Source organism: Heterodontus francisci, chromosome 25 (genome assembly GCF_036365525.1).
Source record: "Heterodontus francisci isolate sHetFra1 chromosome 25, sHetFra1.hap1, whole genome shotgun sequence".
NCBI classification, from domain to species: Eukaryota; Metazoa; Chordata; class Chondrichthyes; order Heterodontiformes; family Heterodontidae; genus Heterodontus; species Heterodontus francisci.
In genome coordinates, this window is record NC_090395.1 from 67,505,052 (window position 1) to 67,530,881 (window position 25,830).

Genomic DNA, 25,830 nt, shown 5'->3' on the forward strand with positions numbered 1-25,830 from the left:
TACCACTCTGCAGCCAAAACACACTAGCCCTAAAGGCTTGTGTTTGAAAAAAAGGATGGTAGACCTAATTTCAAAGATTGAAAGCATGGGGCAGCTGGTATTCTTTGCCAAATCACTACGCTTTATAAAATTAACCACAGTCACTGCTGAATCTGCATGTTCCTAGCAATGAACAATGCTGTTCGAAGACGTATTACCCTTCATCATTCAAGTGCCCTGGAACCCTTTCCATTCCCTTATCTCCAGCCCTTGAGGATAACGAACAGCTAACTCTTATGCCTAGGGCTATCACTGCCTCATGGATTACTCAAGTCACAGTAATCATAGTAACAATCATTTCTGAGAGAAACAAGTTATTTTTAAATTTTCTAAAGTTGTCTCATTCGCTTCTATTTCAATCTCTTTCCCCATCACTTGTCCCTCTTCTTTAATTCCCATTTCTCTCTACTCCAGCTCCTTCACTACTGCATTATGATGGATTCGTAAACCAAATGCATGGGGCGGCAGAGGGAGAGGGAAGGAGAGGCGAGAGGGAAGGAGAGGCGAGAGGGAAGGAGAGGCGAGAGGGAAGGAGAGGCGAGAGGGAAGGAGAGGCGAGAGGGAAGGAGAGGCGAGAGGGAAGGAGAGGCGAGAGGGAAGGAGAGGCGAGAGGGAAGGAGAGGCGAGAGGGAAGGAGAGGCGAGAGGGAAGGAGAGGCGAGAGACGCGAGAGAGATGAGGCGAGAGAGATGAGGCGAGAGAGATGAGGCGAGAGAGATGAGGCGAGGGAGATGAGGCGAGAGAGATGAGGCGAGAGAGATGAGGCGAGAGAGATGAGGCGAGAGAGATGAGGCGAGGGAGATGAGGCGGGGGAGATGAGGGGGGGGAGATGAGGGGGGGGAGATGAGGGGGGGGAGATGAGGGGGGGGAGATGAGGGGGGGGAGATGAGGGGGGGGAGATGAGGGGGGGGAGATGAGGGGGGGGAGATGAGGGGGGGGAGATGAGGGGGGGGAGATGAGGGGGGGGAGATGAGGGGGGGGAGATGAGGGGGGGGAGATGAGGGGGGGGAGATGAGGGGGGGGAGATGAGGGGGGGGAGATGAGGGGGGGGAGATGAGGGGGGGGAGATGAGGGGGGGGAGATGAGGGGGAGATGAGGGGGGGGAGAAGAGGGGGAGAAGAGGGGGAGAAGAGGGGGAGAAGAGAGGGGAGGAGAGAGGGGAGGAGAGAGGGGAGGAGAGAGGGGAGGAGAGAGGGGAGGAGAGAGGGGAGGAGAGAGGGGAGGAGAGAGGGGAGGAGAGAGGGGAGGAGAGAGGGGAGGAGAGAGGGGAGGAGAGAGGGGAGGAGAGAGGGGAGGAGAGATGAGAGAGGGAGAAGAGAGATGAGAGAAATGAGAGGAGAGAAATGAGAGATGAAAGAGAGAGAGAGAGAGAGAGATATGAGAGACACACATACAAAATAGAGGAAGAGACAAAAGAGAGAAAAAAAAGTGAATGATTAGTGCTGAAGCAGGAAGCACGTGTCAGACATCTGCGCTGCCTCACAGATCCAGCAGTGCTCTACTTGTTTGTTTGTTTTATTCTCCATTGGCTCATCAACTGTTTCCGCCTCTGGGCTTTTCCAGAAGAGAGTCCTATTCCTGAATAACCTTCATCTGTGGTTGTGTGCTGAAGCAGAAGGGACCAGATTGGATCACGTTGGAGCACTGACTGTGAATCCCCGGTGCGCCTGGGTAAAATTCTGCAACTGTCCACTTTCTAGCTCCTGGGCTGCAGGTCCAACATGCAAAACTGCAGCAGGTATAGGCAACGTCCAGGGAAGAGGGTGCGAGAGATAGAGTGTGTGTATGAAAAAGAGAGAGAGAGAGAGAGAGAGAGAGAGAGAGACTGCTGCTGGGACGTCCATATATCAAAGTCTTGGCAAGTCTGCTCGACCCCAGTGTTATTGAGACTCCTCTGTATATGCAGCTGCAAGAGCAGTAATGATTCATACCCGGTTGGTAGGTGAGGGAAATCATAAGGCAGCACAGGATCACCTTCTGTTGTCCAGTGTGAAATCAAATGATCCTTGCCTAATTGACATTGTGCTAAGATTCTGCTACAGGTTATTAGAAGGGAGGAGCGGGGAAAGATATAGACTTTCCTATTTCCACCTCCATAACATCACCCGACTTCGCTCTGCCTTAGTTCATCTGTTGCTGAAACCCTCATTCATGCCTTTGTGACTTCTAGACTTGGCTATTCCAAAGCACTCCTGGTTGGCCTCCCACATAGAGGCCTGCTACCCGACCCGAACCAGATGGGACCCGACGACATGTGTCGGGTTCGGGTCGGGTCGGGTCGGACCCATCTTTTGGGGCTGGTTTTCGGGCTCGGGTCGGGTCGGGCTGAGTCCAGGTCGAGTCGAGTTGGGTCGGGTCGGGCCGGACACACACAGTAAGTGCTCTGCTGGCAAGTATTAAAAATTTTTTTAAAACTTACCTGAGCTGGGAGTCCGGGACGAAACTGAGTCTGCGCACTGAGCAAGTGATATCACAATGACGTCATCATGCATGCGCTGCTGCTTCTTGCAGGTTTGGTGTCAGGAAGGTAAGTAAAGGGACAGTCGGGTCGGGCTTGGGTCAGGTCGAGTCAAGCTCGGGGCAAAATCGGAGGGACTCGGCCCGGGTCGGGCCCGCTGTGGTTCGGTCAGGTTCAGGTCAGGTTCTTTTTCCTGACCTAAAGCAGGCCTCTACTCCTACATTCTACCCTCAATAAGCTCAAGGTCATCCAAAACTCTGCTGCTGGTGTCCTTACTTGCACAAAGTCCCATTCACCTATCACGCCTGTGCTCACTGACCGACATTAGCTCCTACAATTTTAAAATGATTATCCTTGTTTTCAAATCCCTACATGGCCCCCACATCCCCAATCTCTAATTTCCTCCAGCCCTACAACCCTCAGATACCTGCGCTCATCAAATTCTGGCCTTTTGAGCATCCCCAATTTTAATTGCTCCACCATTGGCGGCCGTGCCTTCAGCTATCTAGATTGGGGTCGGCAACGTTTTTTTTTAACCTGAAGAGCCTTTAAATAAAAAGACGCTTAAAATAAAAACTATTGGGAGCTGCAAGATGAAAATTTGGCATTTCTAAACCAAATAATTGACAAATTGCCAAGTGTCTCTGGTAGAATGCATAATTTGCACATATAATAAAACAAATACATGTTGAATTTATATATCAATAGAAAAAAAAAGACAAAATGAAAATACACCTAACTCTGAATTATCACGTATTTTGATGTTTTTTTTAAACTATAGTTTTGTCGGTAAAGTCACCTTTAAAACAAACTTTAACTTAAGACACGTGGAATTAATAAAAAATTTTTGGCTATTGATTCTTGTTATAAAAAATAGCTTCTAATAGCAAATTCAGCATAATTTATCATCTCAGCTACATTAGAAACAATAATGGTTGCTACCATAAAACCTGCTCTTCGACTCAAAGACATTATCTATAACCATTGTGTAGCTATACCACTCAAACAGATTTATTTAGAGCATGTTTTTCGTTAAAATACTAATTTGAAACTGTAATGACTAGCGTAATGAATAGCCTTTTATCACCACAATAAAAACATGGCTCTTTTCTTGACTTAATTCTTTTTTGTTTTTTTTTCATGTTATTGCAATCCAACTGAAAAAGGTTGCGAGCCACAAATGAGATGATAAAGAGCCGCATGAAGCTCCGGGGCTACAGGCTGCAGACTCCAGTCTAGGCTCTCAGCTCTGGAATTCCCTCCCTAAACCTCTGCCTCTCTTTCTTCCTTTAAGACACTCCTTAAAATGTACCACTTTGACCAAGCTTTTAGCCATCTGCCCTAATATCGCCTTATGTGGCTCAGTGTCTAATTTGGCTTTGTAATACTCCTGTGAAGCACCTTGGGACGTTTTATTACATTAAAGGTACTATATAAATACAAGTTGTTGTTGTGGAACTGGAGTCACAAGGAGGTCAGATTGTGTAGAGGTGGCAGGTTCTCTTCCCCGAACAGATTAGTGACCCAATTGGGTTTTTAAAACAATCTGTTGTACAACTGTTGTCCCCAGTCCACAAATTACCAGATTTCAGAGAATCACACAGCACAGAGGTACGTCATTCCGCCCATCGTCTTTGTGCCAGCTCTTTGAATTATTGAATTCAATTGCACAACGTACAGCAGGTTTTGAACTCACAAACTCCTGGACTACAGTCATGAGATAGAGAAATCGCCCTATATGGTTAATGATTCTTACTTCAATACTGATGTGAGTTCTTCAGTGCTGGGAAAATTGCCCTTTAAATAGGCCAAGAACTGATCTTGATATTATGAGCTCTAAAAGAAAATGTTTGTTGAAGGGAGGTCTGAGGGGTTGAGTTTTGCCACCTCCCAGCTGGACTGCCTGAAACACAGGATGTTGCACCTTCCGTCTCTGTATGATTTACAGTCAAATTCGCACTTATCTTTCAATGCCACATATCCTGCCGTCATGAGGAGGCGGCTTATTCTCACCGCTGGACCTGACCACACAAATTGGTCAAAGTGCCAGCTTGTCAGGTCGCGTGTGGCAGCTGTGTGATCCACCTCTGCAGACCTTTATCACAGCAATGCAGGGTCTCAGCTTCACATTTCACACAGCAACACTGATTGCCCCAGTAGGTTCCTGAAACAGCGCTGATTGAATCAGATGGGTGGAGAGAGCAATGTACAGTGAGAGTACAGTACCATAAAAATTCAAGCACTTCACTGAAGCATCAGCCTAGATTATGGTATGTTGGCAAATACTTCTTCATGCAAAGAGTGGCAGAAGTGTGGAACTTTCTCGCACAAAGCAGCAAGATGATAGCACAATTAGTTATTTTAAATCTGAGATTGCTGGATTTTGCCAGACAAGGATATAAAATAATGTGGAGCCAAGTCAGGTGGATGGGATTAAGATGGAGATCAGCCATGATCTCATTGAATGGCAGACAGGCTCAAGGGGCTGAATGGCCTATGCCAATTCACAAAATCATAGAAACCTACAGCACAGAGGGTGGCCAATCAGTGCATCATGCCTGTGCTATCTCTTAGAAAGAGCAGCTGTGCTTAGTCTAACACCATCACTTTTTGTCCCCTTCCCTTGCAATCGCACAAGGTGTAATACCTGCTCCTTTACCTCCTCCCTCCTCACTAGCCAAGGCCCCAAACACGCCTTTCAGGTGAAGCAACAATTTACTTGTACTTCCTTCAATTTAGTATACTGTATTCGCTGCTCACAATGCGGTCTCCTCTACATCGGGGAGACCAAATGCAGATTGGGTGACCGCTTTGCGAAACACCTCCGCTCAGTCCACCTGCATGACCCCGAGCTTCCTGTCACTTGCCATTTCAACACCCACCTTTGCTCTCATGCCCACATCTCTGTCCTGAATTTGCTGCAGTGTTCCAGTGAACATCAACGCAAACTCGAGGAACAGCATCTCATTTACCGATTAGGCATGCTACAACCTGCCGGACTGAATATTGAGTTCAGTAATTTCAGAACATGATGGCTTCTCTTTTTATTTTTTGTTATTTTTTCTTTTTATTTTATTTTAGTTTGTTTCATCATTCATTTTTCTTTTACTATGTGCCTGTCCACTGTTTTTTTTTCATGCTTGTGCTTTGGGCCAGGACTGTTCATTTTTCTGTCAATTAACACCTTCTCTGCACTAATGCTTTGTTTTTCAGCACACCATTAACATACCGTTTGCCTTTGCTCCATGACCTCCTTATCAGTTATTCTCTGTGACCCTGTCTTTTAACACCTTCCCCTTTTGTTACGTCTTGCCCCACCCCCGCTTTATTTGCTTAAAACCTATTACATTTCTAACCTTTGCCAGTTCTGATGAAAGGTCACTGAGCTGAAATGTTAACTCTACTTCTCTCCCCACAGATGCTGCCAGACCTGCTGAGTATTTCCAGCATTTCTTGTTTTTATTTCAGATTTCTAGCATCTGCAGCATTTTGCTTTTACTTTCTGTCCCTAACCCTGCAAGTTTTGCATCCTCAAGTACCTGCCCAACTTCTTTTCAAAATTATTTATGGAATCAGCTACCACCCAAGTTTCTGGAATGGGCGGCTTGAACCCACAACCTTAACGCATATAATAGTTTTCTTTAAATGCTCTCATAGTTCGTTATCCTGCAGCTTTGAATGACATCCTCTGATGCATGAGGAATCCACGCCAGTTGCTGGCTAAAGATGTGGAAATAAGGCCAACCCTGGGATCTTTGCTGAAGTCAGTGGTGGATCAACTGAGTGGGTGGAAATCCCTTCCTGATTTCATATTTAATGCCCTCTGTGTCAGCAGTTGCTGTATCAGAAAGGCCATCACAGCCAAATCTGTCCTTATCGCAGATCCATGTGTGAATTGTTCTGGAGGGAGGGACTGGACAGTGATTAGGAACACAGCTGATTTCTTTTGTCCTCCCTTCCCCCAGTCCTGGACGGGGAAACTGAGACTCTTTGTGTCGCATAGTATTTATAGCACAGTAACAACTTATTCAGACCAGTAGGTCCATGCCAGTGTTTATGCTCACACGAGCCTCCTCCCATCCTTTATCTAACCCCATCGACACAAACTTTTCTTCCTTTCTCCCTCATGTGTTTATCTGACTTCCCCATACATGCATCTATACTATTCATCTCAACTCATAAGATCATAAGAAATAGGAGCAGGAGTAGGCCATTTGGCCCCTCAAGCCTGCTCCGCCATTCAATAAGATCGTGGCTGATCTGATTGTGGCCTTAATTCCACTTTCCTGCCTGGGCACGATAACCCTTTACTCCCTTGTAGATCAAAAATCTGTCTAACTCAGCCTTGAACATATTTCAATGACCCAGCCTCCACTGCTCTCTGCAGAACCGAATTCCAAAGATCAACAACCCTCAGAGAAGAAATTCCTCCTCATCTCCATTTTTAATGGGAGACCCCTTATTTTGAAACTGTGCCCCCAGTTCTAGATTCCCCCAAGAAGGGAGACATCCTTTCAGCATCTACCCTGTCACGCCACCTCAGAATCTTATATGTTTCAATAAGATCACCTCTTATTTTTCTAGACTCCAATGAGTATAGGCCCAACCTGCTCAATCTTTCCTCATAAGACAGCCCTTCATCCCAGGAATCAGCCAAATGAACCTTCTCTGAACTGCCTCCAATGCGAATATATCCCTCCTTAAGTAAGGAGACCAAACTGTATGCAGTACTCTAGGTGCGGTCTCACTAATGTCCTGTACAGTTGTCGCAAGACATCCCTTTTATAATCTATCTTCTTTGCAATAAAGGCCAACATTCCATTTGCCTTCCTAATTACTTGTTGTACCTGCATGCTAACTTCTTGTGATTCATGTACAAGGACACCCAGATCTTTCAGCATTGTGCAGTCTCTTTTCATATAAATAATATTCTGCTTTTCTATTCTTCCCACCAAAGTGGACAACCTCACCTTCTCCCACATTAAACTCCATCTGCCAAATTTTTGCCCAAACACGTAACCTATCTATATCCCTTGGCAGACTCTTTGCATCCTCCTCACAACTTGCTTTCCTACCTAACTTTGCATTGTCAGCAAATTTGGCTAAAATACAGTCGGTCCCTTCATCCAAGTCATTAATATAGATTGCAAATAGTTGAGGACCCAGCACTGATCTCTGTGGCACCCCACTAGTTACAGTTTGCAGACCTGAAAATGCCCCATTTATCCCAACTCTCTGTCTCCTGTTAGTCTATCCATGCTAATCTATAACCCCCAACATCATAAGCTCTTATCATGTGTAGTAACCTTTTATATGGCACCTTATCGAATGCCTTGTGGAAATCCAAATACAATGCATCTACTGGTTTCCCTTTATCTACCCTGCTTATTACATCCTCAAAGAACTCGAATAAATTTGTCAAACATGACTTCCCTTTCATAAAACCATGTTGACTCTGCCTGATTGCATTATGATTTTCTAAATGCTCTGCTGCTGCTTCCTCAATAATGGATTTGAGCATTTTCCTAATGCCAGATATAGGCTAAGTGGCCTCTCGTTTCCTGCTTTCAGTCTCCCCTCTTCCTTGAATAGAGGTGTTACATTTGCAGTTTTCCAATCCACTGGAATCTTTCCAGAATCTAGGGAATTTTGCAGGATTATAATTAGTAGATTGTATATTGCTACCCCTCATGGGACTAGCTAACTCAGCAGAGACTAGTGATTGTGTCTGGGGCTATCCTGGTCTGTGTAGCTCAGTACCACACTGGGTTTCTTCATTAACAGGAACATGAACAGAACGGTCCAAGACTAGGGAGTTCCTAGAGTTTTCCATTGAATGTTAGATATGCTCATTTCAGAAAGCCACTTAATTGGGTGAGTGGTTAGTGTTCGCAGAAAAGCATAGCTCTGTAATGCTCAGATAAAAAGTAAGTTTAAATGGAAACTCCCGTCTTTTTCAGGGATGTGATGATGCAGAAATATTTCTAAAATGCTTAGACACATGCTAAGGTGCCTTTAAGATCAGGAATCTTCCTCATCAAAATAAACCAGTTCTGCAAGACTAGTTACATTGCAACCACCTCCTCAGAAGAAAAATGATACACTCAGTACACAGAGGCGTACAAAGTGTGCATGCACGCAGACAGAGGCACATGCATGTATGCAGAGGCACACACAAACCAGCTGAGTGATTTTAAAATAAAAATTAGCAGCAGTATTTGAGGCTGTCACACTTTCTGAATAAACTGGGGAAAATTAAGAACTGTGAATAGAATCTAATATTTAAATATTTAATATTTTTTTAAAATCAAAAAGAGAACTTGCCAACCAAGCTCCATTCACAGACTGTGGTTATAGAGAATCCACTCAGACTGAAAGTAACACACGAGCTGTGTGGGTCTGCAGATCTCTGCAAAGCTGCTGCATATTAGGGGTTGTTTCCTGCTCCATTTTGAAACAGTAGTCTAGTTTTTCCACTGAGCAGTTTAGATATTTTTAAAATACAAACCAAACATCTGACTTTTACCTAAAGGTCAATTTTGTGTGTTGTTTAACTTTAAAATATTTCCTCCCTAACTTATTTCTGTGACAAATGGCGTGGGAGCATTAATTATAGACGATGGAATGCTTTCCAGGCACCAGTGAAGCATATCTCAGGACTCAAACCATGTTTGTAACCTTCAGTTATACGTTCCTGTGAAGCGCCTTGGGGTGTTTTATTTTGTTAAGGCGCTGTATCAATACAAGTTATTGTTGTTGTACTAGATCGGTCCCATCAGTCTGAGACCAACCTGGGAAATTAGTAAAAAGTGGCAAATCTATTGCAAATGTGGTTTGTAACTCAGAGTATCAACTGATCTGCAATTACATCTATGTGGTCAGACAGCTGGTCTTCTGAAACCCTGTTGTGTACTTTCATTAAGACCTTAAAAAGTTGCTTCTAAGTGGAGGAAATGGAACACAAGTTTTACAACAAGGAGCTTGATGTTCTTGTATCCAATGGGGCCAGTCTTCACAGGTTCATTAGCAGCCGCCCTCTTTTCAAGTTGTTCCTGGGAAAGCGGGAGTGGAAGATCCCATCAGACTAGCATCTGGAATCCAAGTGCTCACTGAAATGCTACTGTTATCACTAGGATATCCATAAGTAGAGGACTTTCCTCCCTCAATACTTGCCTGGGGCGGGTGCAACCGCAACAACAGGCAAGAAGCTCGTCACCATCCAAGACAAACCTGTTTTCTTGGTGTCCCTACCACTAGACTCAATATACAACCCCTCTACCACCGGCAGACTATGACTGTGCTTGATGAGCTTACTTCAACAGCACATTCTAACCACATGGCCTCTCCTTCCAACATCATAGGAACATCATCAGCTGCAAATTTCTCTCCAAGTCTCACATCATCCTGACTTGGATATATACCACTGTTCCTTCACTGCTGCTGACGCACCATCACCACAAGAACAGAAGGGGTTCAAAGACATGTTCCAGCATTACCTTCCAAAGGGAGGATAGGTAGACACAGGTAATGAATGTGGCCTTGCCAGAGCCATCTACAGCCAGAGAACACATTTTTAGAAATGTTTCCTCCTCTCAAGATACACCCAGTTATTGCCAACCATCATCGATACCATCCAATCATTATAACCACAGTTCGAAGGGCCCCCAAGGGACAAAGTTAAAAGAAATGGAGCGATTGATGTGGTTCTTTTGGACAGTCCTCTTGATCGGTGGGGGTGGGGTGGGGAGAGAAAGAGAAGGGACAACAAGCAGGACGCAATGCTCCAACAAAAGTATCCTTCCTTTGTCTTTCAATTGCTCTTCAATCTCTTACTACCTAAAAGTACATTGTGACCTTCTAGATGATCTTCCTCTGACAGATCACTTTGTTCTATATCCATACTTCAGTGCATTATAAAGTTCAGGTGCTTCCCTTTATTCAGGAGACTCTTAATAGTCCCTCACTGAACCTCATCCTGAGGTTGTCTGCTTTTCCAGCTAAAATATCATGAATAATGCCCAGTCAACTACCAGGACTTGTCAAACATTTAAACGCAGGACAGATATGTTACCCATACATACTCTTATCATTAAAAAATGGATGGCTCAAATACACCCGTCAGTTAGAATCTCCAGCTGCACTCATAGCTTTTCAAGAATAATTTGGCACTGACAGAGCTATCAAAATGGCAATGGCAGGGTTACCAGAACAGTGAATGGCACTGGAAGACAGCTGAGCAAAACCCAAGATTCTGTTTCCTACCACAGAACAGGAAAGCCTGTAGTTAGACCAGTGAGCAACAGATCTCAAGAAAGGCAGCTGTAAGGGCACTAGAATGTTTTGTGGGTAGGAAGGTAAAATGAGCTGTTATGGTCTCCAGATCATGATCTACTGACTCTCACTACTGTGAAGTGATGCATTTTGGACAGGCAATATAAACCAAATGGTACAATTTTAAAGGGGGTGCAGGAAACAGAGATCATTTCGGCGTTCATGTACACAAATCATTTGATAGCAACAGGGCAAGTTGATAAAGCCGTTAAAAAAGCATATGAGATCCATGGCTTTATAAATAGAGGCATAGAACTTTAACAAAAACAAGGTATACTGAACCTTCCTAAAATCACTGTTTAGGCCTCACCTAGCAAATCGTAAGAACACAAGAACTTAAGAAATAGGAAAGGAGTAGACCATGTGGCCTGTCAAGCCTCTTCTGCCATTCAATATAATCATGGCTGATCTTCGGCTTCAGCTCCATTTTCCCGCCTGCTCCCCCTAGTCCATGATTCTGAGAGACCAAAAATCCATCCATCCCAGCCTTAAATACATTCAATGATGGAGCATCCACAACCCTCTGGGGTACAAAATTCAAAAAAACCCACAACTCAGTGAAAAAATTTCTTATCTCAGTTCTAATTGATCAGCCCCTTCTGGAGACTGTGCCCCTGTGTTCTAGACTCTCCAGCCAGGGGAAATAACCTCAGTGCCTACCCTATCCAGCCCCTTCAGAAACTTGTATGTTTCAATGCCTTTCATTCTTCTAAACTCCAGAGAGTATAGGCCCAATTTACTCAGCTTCTCATCATAGAACAACCCTCTCATCCCAGGGACTAATCTAGTAAACATTCGCTGTACTACCTCCCGTTGTAATAAAGACCAACATGCCATTTGCCTTCCTAATTGCTTGCTGTACCTGCATGCTAACTTTCTTTGTTCCTTGTACAAGCACTCCCAAGTCCCTCTGAACATCAACATTTACAAGTTTCACATCTTTGAAAAAATATTCTATTTTTCTATTCTTACTACCGAAGTGAATAACCTCACACTTCCCCACATTATACTGTACCTGCTACATTGTTGCCCACTCACTTAACCTGTCTATATCTCTTTTCAGCCTCTTTGTGTCCTCACAGCTTGCATTTCCACCTAGCTTTATATCTTTTGCAAACTAAGATACATAACTCCCTGTCTCTTCAAGTTATTAATATAGATTGTAAATAGCTGAGGCCCCAGCACCAATCCTTGCAACACTCCACTAGTTACAGCCTGCCAACTTGAAGATGCCCCATTTATCCCTACTCTTTGCTAAAAATTACCCCCAACTCCACGAGCCCTTATCTTGCGTATTAACTTTTTGTGTGGCACCTTATAGAACGCCTTTTGGAAATCCAAGTATAATACACAGTGGCGCAGTGGTTAGCACTGCAGCCTCACAGCTCCAGGGACCCGGGTTCAATTCTGGGTACTGCCTGTGCGGAGTTTGCAAGTTCTCCCTGTGACCGTGTGGGTTTTCGCCGGGTGCTCCGGTTTCCTCCCACCGCCAAAGACTTGCAGGTGATAGGTAAATTGGTCATTGTAAATTGCCCCTAGTGTAGGTAGGTGATAGGGAATATGGGATTACTGTAGGGTTAGTATAAATGGGTGGTTCTTGGTCGGCACAGACTCGGTGGGCCGAAGGGCCTGTTTCAGTGCTGTATCTCTAAATAAATAAATATACATCTACTGGTTCCCTTTTATCTACCCTACTAGTTACATCTTCAAAAAACTCTAATAAATCTGTCTGACATGATTTTCCTTTTGTAAAACCATGCTGACTTTATCTGATCATACTATGATTTTCTTAAGTGCATTGTTAAGACTTCCTTAATAGATTCTAGCATTTCCACGACAACTGATGTCAAGCAAACTGACCTGCAGTTCCCTCTTTCCTCTCTCCCTCCTTTCATGAATAGCAATGTTACATTTGCTAACTTCAAATCTGCTGGGACCATTCTAGAATCTAGGAAATTTTGAAAATCATATCCAGCACACCCACTAGCTCTGCAGCTACCTCTTTTAGAATCCTAGAATGTAGTCCACCAGGTCCTTAAGATTGTCGGATTTTAGTCCCTTAAGTTTTTCCAACATTTATCAATTACCGTAATTTCTTCACTCTTATTAGCCTCTAAGTTACTCTATATTTCTGGCATGTAACTTGCATCTTGTACTGTGAAGATAGGTACAATATTTGTTTAATGTCTCTGCCATTTCCTCATTTCCCATGATAATTTCTCTTGTTTCTGCCTCTAAGGGACCAAAATTTACTTTAAGCTACTGTCACGCTCACACGAAGAGAAATTATGAACTTATGATACAAACTCAAAATGGACACTTTTCCTAGAAAACAAAATGGAGTTCAGAGGTCAGGTGACCTTATCCTGTACTGCTAACACACATGGAAACTGCAAGGACCCTGAGCCAATCTTCATGTCTGGACAAGTCTTGGAGAAAGCATTAGAATTTGAATGTAAACAACACATTCTATGTTAATGGCTACTTCTCTCCAACAATGGCATTGCAGACTTACGACTCCAAATTCAAATTCGAGAGAATGAGTGTGAAAAAACTTCACTTTATCAAAAAGGTATGAAGATGAGTGACACCCAGACCCCATTGTCCTACAATGGCCTCACCACCAGACACCATTTATAAGAACAATGAGTGTGTAACTCTGGTCACATTACAGAAACAAAGTGTTTATTGACAACGCAGCCGGCAGCTGACGTCAACAGACGGCGCCAATCTGCACATATACGCAGATTGGCTCCTACTCTCTGCGCATGTGCTGCGTTCCGCATTGCCAGGATTGGTTGGCGCATGCACAGATTACGTCATCGCGTAACGCGGGCAGACAGCAGGGGTGGGGGAAGCGGGGAGAGCATGGCCGAAGACCTTGGTGGTGGCGGTGGGTGCGCTCTCCTCCTCCTCCTCCACCACCTTCCCCTCCCCACCACCCCCCCTCACCCACTCGCTCGCTTCCCCATCACCCCGGCCCGCCTCGCTCGCTCTCACCCCGGCCCGCCCGCTCGCTGGCTCCCCCCCCGCCCCCTGGGTCCCACCCGCTCGCTCGCTCCTCCACCCCCCCTCCCCACCCCGCCGGCCTGCTCGCTCCCTGTCCCCCCCCCCAGGCCCACTCGCTCACTCCCTTCTTGACCTACTCGCTCAGTCCCTCCTCGGCCCGTTTGCTCTCTCCCTCCACCCATTGTGTGCTGCCATGTTTTTAGGTTGCCTTCATGTGATTATTTGAGCAGCACCATCTTTTGTCCTGGCAGCTGCCTGATGTCGCAGACTGTGACGTTTTAGTGGCACAGGCTGCATTTGAGCATGTGTCACTGCAGCGTCACCTAGTGGTCGCGTCGTCAGCAAATGCAGCCCCTGAGAAATCATACCAGGACTTCGCCAGTGATCTTTGGCTGGAATATAACAAAAGCAGTCTAACAGTGCATTGTCTTCCTAATCCTTGAAAGTCTTTACTGAGTGAACAAGGGAAAAGAATACAGGCCTGCACTGTTACAAGTCTTCACCCCGAAGAAACGCAAGTTAAACCGAGGACACTTTTAACCATCAGACCTAATTGCATGTTATCTTTTAATCTCTACCTTTTCGTGCGTATGTTTGCGTGTATATCTGTATGCGTGAGAAATGGTGAAGTTGTGTACATTTCCTGGTGTTGTATAATAAATATTTATCTTTCTTTTAAACTTACGAGAAAACCTGTCGTTTGTCTGTTTGTTGACCATTAAAATGCTCAGGAAATAAAACACATTTAAAAAAAAAATCGCTGTCTTTGGTCAGTTGAGAGGTGAAAAAAGCGAAACCATCCTCATCAACTCCCATCTGGCCATAACACTACTCTCCTTTTTATATACTTGTACAACTTCTTACAATCTGTTTTTATATTACTGGCTATTTTACTCTCAGTCGATTTTTCCCCATTTCATCAAATTTATTCCTGTTCTTTGCAACACGATAAGCCCCTTCTTTTAATCTAATACTTACCTTAACTTCCTTTGTAAGCCATGGATGGATCTTTCTTGCTGATTTTTTTTTTTAAGCACAATGCAGTTTTGTTGAACATTTTGAATTGTTTCTTTAAATCGGCCCCACTGTTCATTTACTGCTATACCTTTTAGTCTATTTACCCAATCAACCTTAGCCAGGTCTCCCCTCATACCCAAGTAATCGGCTTTGTTTAAGTTTAAGACTTGTGTTTGGGACTGGAGTATGTTGCTTTCAAACTTAATATGGAATTCAATTGTACTATGATTACTTTTTCCCAACTGATCTTTTATTACAAGATTAGTAATTAACCCTGCCTCACTGCACAATAATAGATCGTAAATAGCTTTATCCCTAGTTGGTTCCACAATGTATTGTTCTAGGAAACTGTCACAAAAACACACATTCTACAGACTCATCACCTAGACCATTCTTGCCAATTTGATTGGTCCAGTCTATATGAAAATTCAAGTCCCCCACAATTATTACATTGCCTTTTTTACAAGCTTCAATAATTTCTTACTTAGTGCTATATCCAATGGTATAACTACTGCTTGGGGGCCTATAACTACTCCCACCAGTGTTTTTTGACCCTTGCTATTCCTAATCTCCACCCATACTGATTCTACTTCCTGAACTTGTGAACCAAGATTCTTTCACACTACTGTCCTTATGTCATTTTATTATCAGGGCTACTCCTCCTCCTTTTCTATTCTGCCTGTCTTTTCAAAATGTTGTATATCCTATCGTCTTTATTTCCAAACCTTGGTCACCTTGTAACCAGGTCTGCGTAATGGTGATTAGATCTAAACCATTTATCTCTATTTGTGCCACTAGTTCATCTATCTTATTGCAGATGCTTCATGCAGATAAAGAGCCTTTAATATCTTTGTACTATTATTTTTTAGCTATAATGTTCTACCCTCCCAACTTTTCCCTTTGGATTTCTAAATCTACCACACCTGAACCCTTTGCTGCCACCACAACCTCCCCTCATCCCTGTTTGTTTAAAGCCCTATCCATGATCCTACTTATATAATAAAAGCAAAATGCTGCAGATGCTGGAAATCTGAAATAAAAACTAGAAATGCTGGAAACACTCAGCATCTCAGTGAAGTTCTGATGAAGGGTCACTGACCTGAAACGTTAACTCTGCTTCTCTCTTCACAGATGCTGCCAGACCTGCTGAGTATTTCCAGCATTTCTTGTTTTTAGTCCTACTTATTTATATTGCCAGGGCACTGAACCCAGCCCAGTTTAGGTGGAGCCCATCCCAACAGAACAGTTCCCTCTCTCCCGACAACTTATGCCACTGCCCATGAATTAAAACCCCTTCTTCCCACACCACTCTTTGAGCCATGCATTTAATTCTCTCTATGCCAATTGGCATGCGACCCAGAGATTATTATCTTTGCAGTTCTGCATTTTAATTTCGACCCTAACTCCTCAAACTCTCTCAGCAGAATATCATTCCTAATTCTACCTATGTCATTGGCTCCTACGTGAACCATGACAATTGGATCCTCCCCCTCTCATTTCAAGGTTGTTTCTAGCCACGAGATGTTCTTAACCCTGGCACTGGGCAAGCAAAGCAACCTTCGGAGCTCCCGTACTCGGCTGCAGAGAACAGTATATATCCCTCCAACAATACTGTTCTATCATTACCACATTCCTTTATGTTCCCCCCACTTGAATGACATCCTGCACCAAGATGCCATGGTCAGTTTGCTCATCCACCCACAAAGATGAGTCTTTGTTCTCATCCACACGGCAGCAGGCACCTCATACCTGTTGGTCAAAGTTAAAGGCTGAGGCGCCTCCATCACTACATGCTGGACCCCATACCTGCCTGGCTCACAGTAATGTCCTCCTGTCCCTGACCAACTCGAAAGTTTCTCTTAACCTGTGTGACTGCCTCCCGGAACAAAGTGTCCGAGTAACTCTCCGCCACCCTGAACCCCCGCAATGTCTGCAACTCAGACTCCAGCTCAGCAACTCTGAGCCGAAGTTGCTCAAGCGCACCACACTTTAAGAAGGATGTCAAGGCCTTGTAGATTTACGAGAATGGTACCATGGATGCAGGATTTCAGTAAGTGGAGCAATTAAAGGCGGCAAAGAAGCAGAGAGGAAGTGAGCAGAATTTTTTTTATGCAGCAAGTTATGATCTGAAACGCACTGCCAGAAAGAGCAGTGGAAGTAGACTCAATATAAAATTTTGAAAAGGGATATGATACATACTTGAAAAGGAAAAGATTGTAGGGTTATGCGGAAAGAGCAAGGGAATGGGATTAATTGGATAGCTCTTTCCAACACGTGGCACAGGGACGATGGGCCGAATGGCCTCAGTCTGTGCTGTATGAATTCCTGGTTGGAAACTGAGTGTACAAATGACAGACAAGGGGCTGGGCCAAGTTTAGCTGTGAATTACTTCCCCTCACTCTCCAAAGATAGTGTCTGTTTAGGCTCACAAATGAGGAATAGGCACTTTGACAAGTTGTTGGAGAACCACTGGCATCTGCAATTATCCTGGGAAATATCATTTTCAGGAGAGCGGTGCAGGAAAAAAAAAACCCTCAAGTTCTGAGTAGTTCACCAATTCATATTACAGCATGACATTTATAAAGAAGTGAAAAATACTCAAAATAAACCAACCACTTTAACCATTCTCCAGTCACCTCCTTTCATGTTCTCTTTTCTAGCATGACAGCATACCCACTCTTTTTAATGCTTCTGTTAAGTTCTCCATATCCACATGCAAACTACTTGTTCATGCATTAAATCTTCAGCAAGCAACTTACTTCTGTAGAAATTCTTCCAATCCACATATCTTCAAGACAAAGTTGTCAACGTTAATGCCACGGAGGTCGTCATAAATGTAACACAGAGTCTGATAGATGATCAGATCCACCGTTGAACCCCCTGGAAAAGAAGGCAACATCACAATCAACAAACAACAACTTGCATTTATCTTGAGCCTTTAACTTAGTCAAAGGTTCCTCACAGAAGCCGACACCAAGCTGATATCAGGGCAAGTGGCCAAAAGCTTGATTAAAAAGAGGTAGGTTTTAATGAACATCCTAAAAAGGAGGAAGTGGAGAAGTGAATTCCAGAGTTTAGTGTCTAGGCAGCTGGAGGCATGATTGCCAATGGTGGAACGATTAAAATAGGTGTGCACAACAGGTCAGAATTGGAGGAGTGCAGGTGTTCTCGGAAGGTTGTAGGGCTGGAGGAGGTTACAGAAATAGGAAGAGGTGAGGTCATTGAAGGATTTTAACTCAAGGATGAGAATTTAACAAAAAAAAAATCGAGCTGTTAGTAAACTGGGAATTAATGTAGGCCAATAAGCACAGGGGTGAAAGGTGAACAGGACTTGGTGCGAATTAGGATACGGGCAGTAGAGTTTTGGATGGGTTTACAGAAGGTGCAAGGTGGAAGGCCGACCAGGAGAGTTTAGAGGTTGCATGAGGATGATGAGGCAGGAACAGAGATGGGCGACGTTATGGAGATGGAACTAGGAGGCCTTTGAAGAAAAGCAGCTTTCTAAATCCTTTAACAGCAAACAGAGGTGAGCTCACAAGCAAGGGCACTGGTATCCCGTACTGCACGTGCCATTTCTCAGGGAGATAGTCCCATCTGCACAATTGATTGGCATGTAGATGGCAGATTTGTTTTTATCCCAGATGACACAAAAATTCCATTTGAGCTCCTCCAGCACCAGATATTATCTTGCACTCAATCATCAGCTCCTTGTACAGAAAAGGTGCAGTTTGTCCTACATGACACGAGCAGAAACTGCAACTATTAGACACTAATAGCAGCGCGCCTGATATGAGTGAACTGCCAGCCTTTAAATAGCATGTACTCTGCATTTGTGAATATGTACACACACACTTTAGTACCCACTGACAGGAAAAACCCATAACTGTGTCACACAGTGATATTGGCCAGGCAGCATATTGCATCAATATTGATGAATCAATTTAGATAAGTTTATTAATGGAATTTCTGATATGCATACAAATGTCCCCTGATGACACTTTATCGCGCAATTCTCCTTCAAACTGTCATTAAACTGACAAATAAATACATGTACAGTAAAATGACAGGTCTACTGAAGTATTTTTGTTTTGTGCCCATTTGCAGATGTTAATTTAGTTTCTTCACACTAACTGGTTCAGCAACCTCCTCTTTGCCAGTTCCCTGAGGAGGTCATCACCCTCGCTATTTGAAACAAAATTATGATATGTTAATAATTCCTCACAATAGATTGATTTAAAAATGGATCCAAAAGTTGTAAAGTAAAAAAAAGAACCTTCTCCAGTGTTCTCCCTCTCCTAAAGGGACTGACTCACACTAGTGTAGACTGGTGGACTCCAGCTGCCATTATATACCTTACAAAAAGTGGCCTGTCTTGAGTTGAGAGCTTAGATTGAGTATCTCAGCAGGGTATTTGAGTGTGGAGTTTTGGGAGGCAAGCCAGATTGTGTCCTGATCTAATACCAGCTCAGCAGGTATCTTTCAGTAGCAATCAAGAGCGGAAATCCTAGCAGATTTTCGCATCCTAATCCAGATGAGCAGAGGCAAAGTTTTGCTCATCTACTGCCAGGCTGGCTCAGATCAGCTAACACCACACACACACTAAAAATCAAACCTGGGAACCTTGCAATTGTGGGGCTCAGTCACCCATTGGGTTTACTTACGGCGCCATTGAAATTGGCACCTTTAAGAAGAATGGGCCATTTTTTAAGATCGCCTTTGTGGCTAGATTATTGGGTAATGTTTTTAAAGATGCAATAAATGAGAAATCATGTTGTAACTGGTAGTTAATCCATGCCAGCCGTGGTTTGGGACTACTGCCAATCCAAGCAGATGTAATGCTGTCCTTGTCCTGGCCTCTGAGTTGTCTGCATCAAATTCATCTGGGGAATGATTTCCTCTGCAGAATGGGGAAATATCAAGCAAAGGCCAGATCCCACAGCAGTGCAGAAGAAAAATCCAAATGGACAGTCAGCATTGGCCTATGCTCATGTATAGATATCAATGCCCAGCTCAGAAGCAATAACAGCAGTAGCCTGAAAGCAAATCAGTAAGAGATGTTTAACGTAGAGAAGCCAGATGAAAACCTCAAGACTGATCCAACGCAGCCCCTCAAAAAAATAGCTGCATCACAGAGGGCAAGAGGAGAGCATGAAAGTCAAATTCATGACAAAGTTAGAGTTGAACTCAGTTAAGAAAGCTTGTTGATTGATTGATGCATTATATGTCAAATGTGAATCACAGGACAAGCATAAATATCAGAGAATCTGAATACAGCACAAACTGCAAAAAACGCTGAGCAGGAACACTCCATGGAGTTGCCTGTCAATAAAAGTTTGATGCATTAACATAAACAGATTTTATTGATTTATTTTATTGAACTGGACAAAAATACATTTAGCAATTTAATTTGGTTCCCAACTAGGATAAACAGAGAAAGCTTCTGAAAATAAACTCTACACTAGTCTCAATTAAATAACACTTGTAGTCCTAGCTACATCAATCAGATTCTTTGCAACAACTGGAATAGTTATGTGCCAAATACAAAACTCACCATCGCATGTGAACGTAAGTGGCTCTGAAAGACTGCTGGCAGACACAGTAACTTTCAGACTGATGCCATCTCCATGTTGGTCATTTCGGATGACCACTGGACTCCAGATTAATCCCATGTTTTTTGCACCATCACAGGTGTAGCTGCTTCGAAGCCTACAGAGAACAGCAGATTTCAATCTCTTCTCCACTGACCTTCACAATATGATTCCACTGAGAGCTGGACTAGTTACCACACAGATGACACACACACAATGTAATAAGTAATTCTGCTCTGTTAGAGGATCTTTTTTAAAAAAATCTATGAGTGGGTAATGTAGAGCTTTCAGTTACTGAGGAACTCCTTGGCACTGGCTTCAAGGGTACCCAGTTCCCCTCCAAAACTTCACACAAGCGTCTTCACACTTCATGTGTATGCCTAGACATTGGGTGTTGCCAGGTTATCAAACCATGGAGAGATGCATTACAACTGAACCTGATTATGTCCTCATTAGACACCCATGTACTTACAGAAAATATCATGAGGCAGCGATTAAGAGACAGAACTCTAAATGATATTCTCCCCACACCCCACCAACCTATAAGGAACTGAGGTTAAATGCCGTACCCTCATTCCTACCCCAGCTGAGATCAGTTAATTCAGTACATGCCAGTAACCAAATGTAGAATCTAGACTGTATGACGATAGTTTGATGATGCCTTTATTAACTGAGCCAATCAGGAAATGTTTCTTAAATTCCTGACAGAAATAAAAGGGACCACCCAGGGACCAGATAATATGGCAACTACCCAATTGCTTTCTCATCTGTTGTTGATTTAATAAAGTTAATCTACAAAAAGCAAAATAGATAAATAAAATCCATCAGTGTACTATTGTATTTCCAAATCCAACTCATAAGGTTAGATGAAGTAGAGTGGAAGAAGCCTGGTATGGAGCATAAAACACCGGTTCAGTTGCACCTGAACCAGAACTGAACCAACAACCTTGCTGGGAGGTTTGATAGTGCGGTTGGGGGGGGCAGGAGGTGGGGGGTGGTTTAAACTAATTTGGCAGGGGGATGGTATACAGAGTGGAGGTACAGTAGAGGGTGATGCACAGTCAAATATAGGAGAGAAACCGAGTCAGTCTGGAAGGCAGAGCAAATATAGACCTGTTAAGGCACAAGCGAATAATGCAAGGCTGGATTGCATCTATTTTAATGCAAGGACTCTTACTAGTAAGGCAGATGAATTGAGGGCATTGATTAACATATGGGAATATGATATTATTGCTATCACAGAGACATGGTTGAAGGAGGGGCAGGACTGGCAGCTCAATATTCCAGGGTAAAGAATCTTCAGGTGTTGACAGGGGAGGGTGTAAAAGAGGAGGTGGTATTGCACTGTTGATCAAGGAGTCAATTACTGTAGTAAGGAAGGATGATATCTTAGAAGGTTCCTCAAATGAGGCCATATGGGTAGAAATTAAAAACAAAAAGGGGGCAATCACTTGGCTGGGAGTGTATTACAGGCCTCCAAAAGGTCAGGGAGAGATAGAGCAGCAGATATGTAGGCAAATCTCAGAGGTGTAAAAATAATAGGGTAATAATAGTAGGGGATTTCAACTCCCCCAATATCAACTGGGATAGTCTTAATGCAAAAGGCTTAAAGGGGGCAGAATTCTTAAAGTGCATAGAGTAGAGCTTTTTGAGCCAGCACATAGAATGTCCTAAAAGAGAAGAGGTGGTACTGGACTTAATCCTAGGGAATGAAGCTGGACAAGTGGTAGAAGTGTCAGTGGGGGACCATTTCGGGGATAGTGACCACAACGCTAAGATTTAAGGTAGTTACGGAAAAGGGCAAAGGTGGACCGGAAATAAAAGTACTAAATTGGGGGAAGGCCAATTTCAATATGATAATTCAGGATCTGGCCAAAGTGGACTGGGAACAGCTACTTGTAGGAAATTCTATATCAGACCAGTGGGAGTCATTCAAAAAGGAAATAGTGAGAGTTAAGGGCCAACATGTTCCCGTAAAGGTGAAGGGTAGGGCCAACAAGTCCAGGGAACCATGGATGTCAAGGGATATAGAAGATTGGATAAGGAAAAAAAAGGAGGCTTATGGCAGATTCAAAGTGCTGAAAACAGCGGAGGCATGAGAGGAGTATGGCAAGTGTAGGGGAGTACTTAAAAAAGTAATTCAGAGAGCGAAGAGGGACATGAAAAAACACTGGCAGGCAAGATAAAGGAAAATCCCAAGGCGTTTCATAAGTATATTAAGGGCAAGAGGATAACCAGGAAAAGATTAGGGCCCATTAGGAACCAAAATGGCAATGTGTGTGTGGAGCCGGAGGACATAGGTAAGGTTTTAAATGATTACTTTTCATCTGTGTTCACTATGGAGAAGGACAATGTAGGTGTAGAGATCAGGGAGGGGGATTGTGATATACTTGAACAAATTAGCATTGAAAGGGAGGAAGTATTAGCTGTTTTAGCAGGCTTAAAAGTGGATAAATCCCCAGGCCCAGATAAGATGTATCCCAAGCTGTTATGGAAGGCAAGGCGGAGATAGCAGGGGCTCTGACACAAATTTTCAGATCCTCTCTGGCCACAGGAGAGGTATCAGAGGACTGAAGGACAGCGAATTTGGTACCATTATTCAAGAAGGGTAGCAGGGATAAACCAGGTAATTACAGGCCAGTGAGTCTAACAACAGTGGTAGGGAAACTATTGGAAAGAATTCTGAGGGACAGGATTAATCTCCACTTAGATAGGCAGGGATTAATCAGGGATCGTCAGCACAGCTTTGTCAGGGGGAGATCATGTCTAACAAACTTGATTGAATTTTTTGAGGAGGTGACGAGATGTGTAGATGAGGGGAAGGTAGTCTACATGAACTTCAGTATGGCTTTTGATAAGGTCCCGCATGGGAGATTGGTTAAGAAGGTAAGAGTTTATAAGATCCAGGGCAATTTGGCAAATTGGATCCAAAACTGGCATAGTGGCAGGAGGCAGAGGGTGATGGTCGAGGGTTGTTTTTGTGAGTGGAAGCCTGGGACCAGTGGTGTACTGCAGGTATCGGTGCTGGGACCCTTGCTATTTGTAGTGTACATTAATGATTTAGACGTGAATATAGGAGGTATGATCAGTAAGTTCGCAGATGACACCAAAATTGGTGATGTCGTAAATAGTGAGGAGGAAAGCCTTAGATTACAGGATGATATAGATGCGCTGGGAAGGTGGGTGGAGCGGTGGCAAATGGTATTTAATCCTGAGAAGTGTGAGGTGATGCATTTTGGGAGGACTAACAAGGCAAGGGAATATACAATGGATGGTAGGACCCTAGGAAGTACAGAGGGTCAAAGGGACCTTGCTGTACTTGTCCATAGATCACAGAAGGCAGCAGCACAGGTACATAAAGGTGGTTAGGAAGGCATATGGGATACTTGCCTTTATTAGCCGAGGCATAGAATATAAGAGCAGGGAGGTTATGATGGAGCTGTATAAAACGCTGGTTAGTCCACAGCTGGAGTACTGTGTACAGTTCTGGTTGCCACACTATAGGAAGGATGTGATTGTACTGGAGAGGGTGCAGAGGAGATTCACCAGGATGTTGTCTGGGCTGGAACATTTCAGCTATGAAGAGAGACTGGATAGGCTAGGGTTGTTTTCCTTAGAGCAGAGAAGGCTGAGGGGGACCTGATTGAGGTATACAAAATTATGAGAGGCATTGATAGGATAGATAGGAAGAAACTTTTTCCCTTAGCAGAGGGATCAATAACCAGGGGGCATAGATTTCAGGTAAGCGGCAGGAGGTTTAGAGGGGATTTGAGGAAAACATTTTTCACACAGAGGGTGGTTGGAATCTGGAACACACTGCCTGAAGGGGTGGTAGAAGCAGGGACCCTCACAACATTTAAGAAGTATTTAGATGAGCACTTGAAATGCCATAGCATACAAGGTTACGGGCCAAGTGCTGGAAAATGGGATTAGAATAGATAGGTGCTTGATGGCCGGCACAGACATGATGGGCTAAAAGGCCTGTTTCTGTGCTGTATAACTCTATGACCAGCATAGACCAGTTGGGTTGAATGGCCCATTTTCTATGAAAGTCTATTGATTTCTTGCAAATTTTCACTTTGTTGTGAACAGCTATTCGAGCTTCCACTTGAACTCTCCTCCAGCCCCTGCTCCATAAATAAGAGCTCTATACATATTGGCAGTCATCATTGGCCTATGCTCTTGTATAGATATCGATGCCCAGCTCAGGAGCAATAACGGCAGGAGCCTGAAAGCAAATCAGTGTTCACCCTCCCCTGAAGGGACTGAATCACACTGGTGTACAGTTCAATGGACTCCAGCTGCCTTTCTATACCTTACAAAAAGTGGCCTGTCTTGAGTTGTGAGCTTAGATTGAGTATCTCAGCAGGGTGTTTGAGTGTGGGGTATTGGGAGGCAAGCCAGATTCTGTCCTGATCTAATACCGGCTCAGAGGTATCTTTCAGTAGCAATCAAGAGCAGAAATCCGCGCAGATTTTCGCATCCTAATGCAGATGAGCAGAGGAAAAGCTTTGCTCATCTACTGCCTGCCTGGCTCAGATACACAGTGAAGGCCTGCAGAATAAACAGAAGCTCTATGCAGTCACATTGTGATGTAACTTACAATAACTCAAATAAGTGCTCTGCATAATTACAGAGTGAGGAATCCTTGACCTGCTGCATATGTATTTACTCCATATTCTTACTCAATAATAAATGACAATTCTTCCTTATTTAACATTATCAGCAATTTTTTGAGCTCAAAGTGCAAGGCATCAGTGCTGAGAATAGAAAACTTTCCAGTCACCTCAGTGAGAGGCATGCACACAGTGGTAAGTTATGCCAGGCCAGGTGTGTAGTAAAAGGTCCTCTTATACTCCTCTAACCTTGAAATACATTGCTGCTGTGTGAATGTTGCCACTTTCCAAACCAGCCATCCTTATGGCACCATAGAGTGAGATTGCCAAATTGCTCTGACGTAGGGGCAATTTTTACAGGAAACAGTAATATCAAGTAGGAACTCAATTAACTGCTCTATCACATTTTGTATTTTTCTTTAGCTACCAGAAAGAGGAAACTTCATCCAAAGCAAATCAAGGCTGGATTCAAAGCTAGACCTTGTTGAAAGCACAGTGTGCTCACCCACTGCACCCAAGAACTTCAGCTGTTCATAACTAAACGTGCTCTCATAGATCATCAGGAACAGCTGCATCACCCGGAATCAGGTATATCGCGTACAAAACTACTGTAAGGATTAAATAGGGCATCCTACTTATCCTGCCCTCTCCCTGCATCCTCATTGTATTGAAATCCCAATCCAACTTATTTCTTTCTAGCATGTCAAAACTGTGGAATTCCACATTTTTCCCAGTTTTGCTTTCCTCCCTCCAATCTACAGGCTTATAAAATC

General features: G+C 43.7%; 1 protein-coding gene across 4 annotated transcripts in view; it reads right to left on the reverse strand.

Moving 5' to 3' along the window:
- pik3c2b (phosphatidylinositol-4-phosphate 3-kinase, catalytic subunit type 2 beta) overlaps positions 1-25,830 on the reverse strand; it is a 179,086-nt gene that overhangs the window by 114,771 nt on the left and 38,485 nt on the right. For all 4 annotated transcript variants that reach the window (XM_068057433.1, XM_068057435.1, XM_068057432.1 and 1 more), the window contains 2 exons: positions 20,405-20,559; positions 17,613-17,733 (listed from right to left, as the gene is read on the reverse strand). In XM_068057433.1, coding sequence (XP_067913534.1) covers positions 17,613-17,733; positions 20,405-20,559 — 276 coding nt within the window. The remainder of the gene's footprint in view (positions 1-17,612; positions 17,734-20,404; positions 20,560-25,830) is intronic.